The sequence below is a fragment of the Colossoma macropomum genome, unplaced genomic scaffold (genome assembly GCF_904425465.1).
Source record: "Colossoma macropomum unplaced genomic scaffold, Colossoma_macropomum, whole genome shotgun sequence".
Classification (NCBI taxonomy): Eukaryota; Metazoa; Chordata; class Actinopteri; order Characiformes; family Serrasalmidae; genus Colossoma; species Colossoma macropomum.
Window position 1 is genome coordinate 23,295,988 of NW_023494789.1, and position 10,601 is coordinate 23,306,588.

At 40.2% G+C, this 10,601-nt stretch overlaps 1 protein-coding gene across 1 annotated transcript in view; it reads right to left on the reverse strand.

The window, feature by feature from the left end:
• Positions 1 to 10,601, reverse strand: part of grb2a (growth factor receptor-bound protein 2a) — a 31,359-nt gene extending 20,758 nt beyond the window's left edge. Inside the window, 2 exon segments of the mRNA XM_036570597.1 lie at positions 8,193 to 8,312; positions 10,345 to 10,601. Coding sequence (XP_036426490.1) covers positions 8,193 to 8,270 — 78 coding nt within the window. The 5' untranslated portion in view covers positions 8,271 to 8,312; positions 10,345 to 10,601.

Consider the following 10,601-nt stretch of genomic DNA (forward strand, 5'->3'; position numbering starts at 1 on the left):
CACTCGCACCAGCACACACTAACACACCACCACCATGTCAGTGTTACCGCAGTGCTGAGAATGACCCACCATCCAAATAATATCTACTCTGTGGGGGTCTGTGGGGGTCCTGACCATTGAAGAACAGGGTAACAAAGTATGCAGAAAAACAGATGGACTACAGTCTGTAATTGTAGAACTACAAAGTGAAACTATATGGTCAGTGGAGCTGATAAAACAGACATTGAGTGCAGAAACAAGGAGGTGGACTTAATGAAGTGGCTGGTAAGCATGCAGCGAACACTCAAAATCATCTGTTACAATTTACAAATAATAAATAAACAATGTTTTTAATTTCTCCTGTAAAGTAATTTTAGAGATACACAGTGTCTCTAACAATGTGTGAGAATATGTGCTGGTACACCAAGCTCTACAATCTTCACCCCTACAGCTGGCAACATCTTCAAAAAGACTCTGCGTGGGAAGCTGAGAGTTTAGATCAGTGTCCGAGCTCGGTTTGACCCTGTTCAAAAGTCCCAGCACCCACCAGGCTCGCTAGCATTCTGTTAAACACATACAAACACAGTGAAACAGCACAGACGCAGGATTAGGAACCGCTCGTTTTCTTTAGCCGTCTTCACCACAGAGCTGAGAGAAATATAAACATTACCCAGTCCTCACAGCTACCCCCAACTTCCTGCCCCTCTCCCTCTCTCTCTCTCTCTCTCTTTAACCCTGCCTCTTTCACTGTGGGCTGTAAGCTGTGGACAAAACTACATATAACAACTATATCACTACATATTGCAACACACTGTGATGTAGAGGTGGGCAATACAGCAACATTATATTGCGATACTTCAGGAAGTTTTTTTATGAAACATGTGTCGCAATATTTAGCTTTTCTGACATCCGCTAAGTTAGAAAAGACAAAGTAGCGCCTTACACTAAAAACACTATTAGAAATATAAATTCAATGATTTGTCTTAAACATTTCACACATTGTGCTGCAATTAATACCTTAAATGGGACTAATGATGATCTCTTTTGAATGAAACAAACAGCAGGAAAGTGATTAAGTACTGACGATATCCACAATACACTCGCTAGCTAGAACTCCTCCTATTATCCGATGCTTTCAAGCTGGGAGGGTGCAGCCTTCCTCCGAGACACCACATCTTTTCAAACCGCTGAACTTCAACAAGCTTGGAGGAGAACACTAAATACTAATTCTGTCAGCTAACAAAGACCTGTACTGGCTAGCATCTTACTGAGTGATGAGGGGAGAGAGGACCACCCTATCCCTGTCTTGGACTAGCAGACACACATGGCTGCGGCATCACTGGGGATTGAACTCACAATCTTGCCTCATAACTCCGGATGTGAGTCGCGTCTGATCTCGTGATAAGATGGAATGGAAAGGGCGACTCTACAGATTCAGGAAATGTTTGAACTGTGTTTCTGTGCTGGATTATCGTCAAGAGAGAGAAACAGATATAGAAACATTGAATTTGGCAGACATAAATCACTTACTGCGGTCCAGGGCTGCCTCAAAAGCTCTCAAACACATTCATAAAGTAATGATATATCTGTTTATTGGGTTTTAGCCATGGCCTGGACCCCAGTCACAGATCTGAATAGAAATTGGTGTGGAAGATCATCATGGATAGAGGAAGAAATGCACACCTTCTGCAGTTCTCCGAAAGCCAAGACTCGCCACTAATCGAGCAAAACAACAAGAATGCGTCATGTTTCTTTTAGACTGCAGAGAAAAAAACCCAGTCTGTCATGTGGAGTCATTTTTAATGGCGAGCTTGAGAAGATGGAAGCTGTTATTGCTGTTATTACTGGTTTCTGCTGGCTCTCAGAGCTCCAGTTTCTGATCCTTCCCTTTCAGCGGCTAATTTTAGCCCCACTGCAATTCAGCTTTTCATTCTCAGAATAATGAAATCCAGCACACAGCTTCCAGCCGTCTGGCCTTCAGCGAACGCATTCAATGCAAACGAAACCTTCCGGCTCCTTTCAGAACTCCTAAGAAGATCCGGAACTTTAGAAACAGTTCTAGAGAGAAAACTGCAGCCCTGATCAAAATCTGGTACTTTTATAGTACATCACAAAGTGGTAAAAATTTTTGTTCGAAAGCAAATGTCGGTACCTACCGCAAACTGGTTTATCAGCATCTGTGAGTCAGTAAGCTTGTTCCAAACTCTAACCCGCTTAAATACGACTGTTTAAATTACTCATATTAACGTTAGCATTGTCTGTTGAACAAATACAAATACAAAAAAGCAAACACCCCCCTATGCAGTCTTAATTAAAGAACTAAAATTTGATTTGTACAAAAGAGTATATGCCATATAGGGGTGCGATTCTTAGATGCATTGCGATGCGGACGTGAACGATTCTGAATCGATTCACAAATGTCAAAAATACATTTTCTACAGATGTAATTTATAACGTAATGTTGACGGAACGCAAAAGGCAGAACTTGGAAGTGCGGAAGTGCGGCGCCCGGACAGTCTGTGGCGGCACATAACAAAAACAGTACTGGATGAGTGAGAAATCCGACCGGCTCCCTCTGCATTAAAGCCAGGTTAGATCAGGAGTCACAATCCAAATGATAACATTTTGTCCTTTCAACAAAAATCAAACCACCTTGGGAGCCACAACATTTAATGTCCAGTGTGTCTCAGTATGTGTTAATGTCCTAGTATAGACTAAACAATATAAACGAAACGCAGATTTACTTCGCTCTGCTTTAAGCTTTAGCTACAGCCGCTTTCCTCCCATCTCCGCCAGAAAACTTTTCCTCAGAAGTAGATCAGTTAAATGTCTCTCAACATTCGGCTGTTTTACGAGGCTGAAGTCGTTTCTTATTCTCCAGCTTCTTGTTCGAATTTACCCGTTCCACCTTAAATTCTAACTGAGGTGCCGAATGTAAATGCGGCACCATTTAAGGTGGAACGGGAGAATTTGAAAGAGAAGCTGACTTCAGCTTCACCACGTTTTAGTGTTTGACAGTCTCTCGTTGCAGATTTAATGTACCAGGAAACCAACTGCGCTGCTTATAAATGCGAATAACGCATCGTTGCTATGTGACCTGCAGTCTGCACTGCGGTTCTCAGTCGTTGCGAAACAGGACTTTCACACTATGTTGCACACGACCTGTCTCAAAGATACTTTACTGACACAGCGGTCCCCCCCGTCTCTACAACGAGACCAAAACCGAAGTTATAAAATCACTAAAGAAAATGTGTAGAATAGCTGTAACATGTGCTGCGTGGACATCCATCACCACTGGATCTTATTTCACCGTAACTGCGCATTTTATCTTCTTCTCATGTGCTCCAAACAAGAGCAGTGAATGAGAGTCTTCTAATTCACTTGCCACATTACTTCCATCTGTTTTTATTAAAAAAGATATTGGAAGTAAATTCATTATGGATCATTAGAAATGCTTTGCTTTAAAAGAACCAAGTCACTTTAAATAAAAACACCGAGTCACTTAGTCACTTTAAAATGTATATTGTCTCTACATTCTGTATATATTTTGTGTATATTTTGTGTATATTTAATATATTTCAGTTGGTTTTTCTTGTATTTTTATTTTTACTTATTGACTTTCTGTAGAGTGATTAGCTGAGCCTCACCACAAGCATTTCAATGCATAAATGTCCTGACATGTTGTGCAAGTAACAAATAAACTTGAAACTTGAACTCGAAACTTGAGCTCACACAGTGAGAAAATATAAATGCTATATAGAAAAAAGGATGCATCGAGATGCATTGATAATCGTTTTATAATCGCATCGCAGCCCTCTGAATCGTAATCGAATCGTGAGGTGCCTAGAGATTCCCACCCCTAGCCATTTGTATTTCTTCTTGTAAAACTGAATTATTTTTCTGCTACAGATATGTACAGATGGGAGACAAATTAAAGGAAAAAACAATATAAAATGTCTTAAGCCCTACTGGAGCTGGATTAGTATCACACAAGGACCCGCTGTAATTTGAGTGTTTACAGGCGAGATCTGTGATTTTAATTCAGCACGAATATGACTGTAGTTTAAGCAGTAATTCTGGAGTGGATTTCCACTTATAGTTCTCAAAACTCAAGAGCACCTCAGTAATATCAGGCCTCGAATCCACATCTCAGTAACGTAACAACAAAACCGGCTAATAGAAAACAGATGAGGTCTGGTTCCACTTCAAATGGTGCAACAGTTACATGTAACTGTAGTCATATGTAGCAGTACGAGCTCTGCACCATTTAATGTGAAACAAGAAAGTTCAACTGAGAAGCTGACTTCAGCTTTGCAGAAAGCAGCGCCTCAGATGAGGCTGACAGCTAAAACTGAGCTAGATTTGACCCAGTTCCTTAATCCTCAAGTTCATGACGAGACTACTGAACTCCAGAACACTTTTGGTGATGGCCGAATTTCAAGGAAAAGGAAAATTAACTCAAAAGCATGGTAAGGCATGGAAAAGCATGTAGCTGGTCAAGCAGTGTGTTTTCTGTCCTGTTGGGCAGCTTTTGGTAAACTGAATGAACCCACTTTACTAGGTTAATGCTAGTCTATATATCATTTAGCCACACAGTGTTTTATTGCTTTTAAGCATGGTGCCTGTTGCATAATGCTGATGTAAACAATGTTTGGATCTGGGCTATTTGGAGTAATTTGGGAAAATTACAGGATCTTTTATACTGTACGAATCAGCCAGTCAAGTCATGCCCAAATTACACTGCCAATTAAATTATTACCAAACAATTTACACTTAAAACTAATCCAGCTTTTGTCAGAACAGCTTCAAGGCACCTTCAAGTCTGTGGAACTGTTCTAGAGGGATGGAACACCGTTCTTCCAAAAGATATTCCCTCAGTTGGTGCTTTGTCGATGGTGGTGGAGAATGTGGACTAACCCATCACTCCAGAATCTCTCACAGGTGTTCAACTGGGTTGAAAACTGATGGCTGTGAAGGCGACAGCATATCATTCATATCATTTTCATACTCATCAAAGCATTTAGTGACCCCTCATGCCCAGTGGATGAAGGCACTGACCACTCCCATCAGGATATAAAATGTTTTTTAGAGGATGAAGGTGATCTGTCAGAATCACTTTGTATTGATCTTCACTGACTCCTCTAATGGGACAAGTAACCAGCAAAATGCCCCCAACAGCATAACAGAACCATCAGAACCCTCACTGTAGGGGTCCAGCATGCAGGCCTGTTCTGTTCTCCTGGTGTATGCTGCACACGCACTCTCCTACTTGTGCAGAACTTTCTGAAGCTCAGATTGCTGTAAGTATGTTTAGGATTATTTTATTTATTTATAGAAATTACTTACTACTCTTACTTGGTCTCTCAATATGTACTGGTGGATAATTTTTAAACCAAAATTATCTGCCAACAGAGTGAGGTCATTTCACTTCATAAAATTACCTAAAACAAGTAAAAAATATCTACAACGTACAGCAAAATGAGAAAAATTCTGTAGATATAAAATGATTACACTTGACAAGATATCATCCTTGCTGTGTAATGAGGGGTTTGTGTGCTGTAGCCTTTTACTCACTGTTCCTACTGCTGCCATTCAATAATAAACTCTCTTTCAAAGTCACTCAGATCTTCTCATCTTGATGCAAAATTGAGGTCAACTCTGCTGCTCAGTATTTTTATACCTGCCACAGAGCATGACAGGGTGATAATTGCTTAAAGATAAAACTTCAATGGCAAATGTCATCTATTACGTCTATAATGAGATTCTATTACACAAAGAACAGATTTAAAGTACACTGACTAAATGGCTAGAACTGCCATCAAACGTGATTATATAAAACTGTTAGCTTGGTGCTAACAACACAAATTCCCATAGGGATGGTAATGGAAATTAGCATTATGTTAGTGGCTAACTGGACAATGCAATGCTGCTTATAAAGTGAATTACATTTCTGTGTTAAACATTGCTGTGTCATGACTTACACCTGGCGGATCTTCATGATTTTATAACTGTACTTGTTTCACAGCATTCACAGCAGTTTCTGCTGCTGTTCTAGACCCTTAAAAAGATGGTTCTTCAAGGGTTCTTTAGTAAAATTATTGGTTCGGTTGGTACGTACAGTGATTAAGTAAAGCTGAAGCCGAGCTGGGCTCAGTCTACTGCTGTGTTAATTTTATTCTCCTCTTATCAAAGACATCACAGCATCCATCACAACACTAAAACTAAAACTAAATAAAAACAAAACTAAAACTCTTAAATGTACCCTTAAAACTAACTGAAACTAAACTGAAATTAAAAAAACAAAATGAAAAATTAAAAAATAACTAAAGAAAATTTCAAAACTATAATAACAACATCACAGCACTGTCCTTATCTTCTTCGTCATCATGGAACACAGAAGAACCTTGGGCTTTGATTTCGCTGCCCAACAGCAGCAGAGGAGGAGAACACTGGAGTTCTTCTCAGACTAAACTGTTTTGATCACTGGCACTGGGCGAGCGAGGAGAGTTCTTACAGAGATTAATGATTAAAAGTGGACTGGAACATTGAGAAAGACGAAATGCTTTGAAGTTCAGCGGTTTGGGGAAAAGAGAGAAGGGAGAGAAAGGGGGAAGAGAGAGAGAGATAGAGAAAGGGGGAGAGAGAGAGAGGGCCTGGGGGCCTTCAATAGCAGCATGGCTCTTCGCGGTCTAAATTCAATTAAGAGTAGAAGAAGATGGCAGGCGTTCCTGAAGCCCCTTACTGCAGCCTGGGGAGTCCCAGCCAAACAAGGCAGGACTGGGGGTGGGGCGCGGGGGGGTTCAGAAGAAGTTGGTGGAATTGGTTGAGAAGCATTACAGCGACCACATAACTGCGGGGCTGCTTGCTCAACACTCTTTTGGATCAAAGCTAAGAGCACCACGGCCTTAAGAACATTACCGTCGAACCAGAACATCATCGCGATGTCTACAGTGGTGCTCCAAAAGTAACGCAGAGTTAGAGATGGACCATTGAGTGTTTTTGGGGCCGATACCGATCAGGATACCACAAAAATTGAAATTAAGCGGAGCCAACGCCACCAGCGCAGCTAACCAGACAAAACAGACTGATTTTCAAATATGCAATAAAAAGGCTATGATCGCTTTTGTAGTTCTGCGTCTTATTTTTATTTTCAGTTCCTGCCAAAGCCGCAGGTCATGAATCTAGTGCAGTGTAAGCAAAGCTAAAATTAGCAAATGGATGCTAACATGCTAAAAGAAACGAATCCTCAAAGCTTTGACAACAAACCGTGTTAAATACAGCCCTACATGTTCACACAGCGAGTTTACAGAGAAATAGGAGCCAAATGTGTAATAATATACTTCAAGAAAAATGTTTTTCATTAGTGAAATAGATATGATGAGGCTGAAGTAGGCTTCCTGTTCACCAGGTTCTTGTTCCAATTTTCCAGTTCCACCTCAAGTGGTGCAGCAGCAACATTCTGTCTTACGTCACTGAGTGTGTTTACATGCACTCAATAATCCAATCATAATTGGTTATCTGATTATTCAAATGGTCATATAGACAGCATACTCGTGATTTCTTAGATCGGAGTAAGTTCTAGAAATTAGTTTAAGAAATCTGATAAAGAGAGCTGGATTTTAGCTCAGTAATCAGATTTCTCAGTGCATGTAAACTCCTACTCTGATTTCTTTTGGATTTCTCAGTCTGCGCATGCGCGAATACAGACGGCGGCACCGGAAATAAGCAAGCAGCTTTGCTGTGAGATGGCAGCAAAACACTTTTGGAGCAACGCTGAAACCAATTACATGCTTGACGAAATTAAGGATTTAAATCTTCTTCATCTTCTAGATCATGTACGTTCATATTTTCAGGTAAAGTTGGGGCGAGGTTTTTAAAAAAAGTTCTGTGTCTTTATTAGCCGGTTGTAAAGGAGAAATCCGATTACTGTCTGACTCATGTAGACCCAGAGTTTCCCCATTATCTGATTACTCAAGTGCATATAAATGCATTGGATTACTGACAAAATCTGATTTTCTGCAGTTATCGGATTATTAGATGCATGTACACGCACTCAGTGTTTACATACTACATCAAATATTTTTTCCATGCTATGGGGCCTGTAAGTGACCTGTTGGTGAACATCATGCAAAACATGATGGTTTGATCAATAGGTCTGTTTTGCAGTAGAGCGTTTACTGTCTCACAGCAGTATGGAAACATGACTGACCCACCTTAAGAGTCTCTCCGCGCCTGAAGCTCAGCTCGTCATCCGCAGTGGCGTTGAAGTCGTACTTGGCGATGGCCTCCATGGCAGAGGCTGCGCTGCTTCCCACGATGCTCTCTCTGCACGACTGGACAGTTAAATTTGACAAATTAACTTTGATGCAAACAGCTCTGCCCCAGCAGCACTTCCCCTGAGATTAGACCACACATTAGACAGATAAGGTGCCATCCTCTCAGTGATCTCCTCTTGAGGAACATTACAAGCTGCAGTGGGACAGAGCTCAGAGATCATGGTGTCAGACTGGAACAGAAGCCAACTCTCAAACCCGTTTTATAAAGGAAGCGATGCAGCAAGACTAAACTGCAAAGAGCGTTTTTTGTCCAGTAATGGATGTAAAGTAATTCCATCAATTTTGTCCATAAGATGGAAACAGAGTCATTGTGGTTTGGTGTGAAACGCTCCATTCTAGAGAAACTTACAGAGTCAGGACTGTTCACAGTGGTGGTGATAGGAACCAGACATCCACCTCTAAAACCTCCCTCACAGAAAGTTATTACACAAAATGGCTATGAATACACTGTCTGACGTCTGAGACTATGTTTTAAGATAGTTTTGAGAAGATTTTGCCCTTAAAATCTATTCATGGTGGAGGGATACATAATATGCAGGGTGCTGTGAGGCAAAATAGTCCCAAAAGAAAACTTACTATTTCAGATTTTCCACTATTTTCCCATCATCAACATTCCATATAAAACTCAGGAGACAAGTGTAGCTTCACTGGTTGTTTTGAATAGTAAATAAAATGTCTATATTTGTGTTGTAGTCATGGTGACCCCTGGTTCCTATCACCACCACTGTAAAGAAATCTGAACCATTTCACACCAAACCCCTCTGACTTGTGTTACTCTTTAAATTTTAACGACTGAATAGTGTGAAAATTGTGAAAAAGGGATGGAATTCATCTTTAAAATAAAGCTGTTTTGATAATGGGCCTTGATTGCATAATATAACAAGAACTGGGGGCTTTAAAAGTTTTGTTTTTTAAATCGTAATGTTACATGGGAGTGGGAAATATGATGATATTTATGGTTACTGTGATAAATTATATCACAATATGCCACAATATGCTTTTCTAGGCATAATCAGTCATATTTAGTCCAGAATAGTTTCTACAGTATTGAAGAAAAATCACAGTATTCATAGTTTTTGACAGAATTTTTGTATCCATTCAACAGTATTTGTGCTTTTGTATCAGTTCCAATAAAATACTGTGTATTGTGAAAAATGTCCTGGAGTATTGTGATGTTATATTTTTGCCATATCGCCCACCCCTACATATGCAGTCTCTTTAAAACCTTTAAAACTTGGAATACATCTGATTTAAATTTTAAAATAGAGATGTGCATCATCATGCGCAATGCACACTGCCTCAATATCCTTAAAAATCACATTTAACTCTTTCACTATATAAACTAAATGGATAAATGGACACTGTATTGTGAGCTGTATTGATTAGAGCTTAAAGTAAGAGCTGAAATCTTTTTTGTTTAAACACAGGACTCTAAACTTTCTAGCAGCAGAAAGCTCATATCTCAAAGCTTATATCTTTTACCCATCAAATATTAAAACAATTAAACTCTTTAAAAAAGATGGTTCTCCAAGAATCATTTGCATGCTGTCTGAGATTGATACAGAATGTGTTGCTTTTGAAAATGGTTCTAAGTAGCAACGAAAAGGGTTCTGCTGTACTTGAATAGTGACGATGTCAACCTTTTTTTTAGAGCTATACAGAACCATTTTCAAAAATAACACAAGCTGAAGAACCATTTCACCATGCAGAGAACCATTTAAGCATGCAAATGGTTCTCAGGGTGGTCATGGTTCTATATAAAAACACTAAAGAACCATCTTTTTAAAAAGAGTGGATAAAACGAAATGAGAAAGTTGGCTTCCCTATCCGATTTTTTCCGTTCCACCTTAAATGGTGCAGCAGTTACATTCTGGCGTCTCAGTCGCTCGACTGTAACTGCTGCACCATTTAAGGTGGACCGGAAAAATTCGAAAAAGGAGCAGGCGAATAAGAAGACAACTTCAGCTTTGTGTTATGTCATGTTCTCCATCACCACCAAAGCTACCAGAGAAGCAAATGCAGCACTCACCCAGTGACTCTGCTCCCCTCACACAAAGCACAATCCTTTAATGACCTAACAGTCTTTGTCCACTTAACTGCGTCCACAGCTTGCCAACCAGAGCCTTGTAAATCTATTTAATGCAGTCTTGTTCTTCTCGACTCTCCTCGCTCCGACACCAGGCAGGAGAAGCAAAGAGAGCCGCTTATTTCCGTTTCCGTCCCCGTGGATGTGCTGGGTGGAGAGGCGGGAGCAACAAAAAGCTCCAGAAGATCCGCAGATCAGCT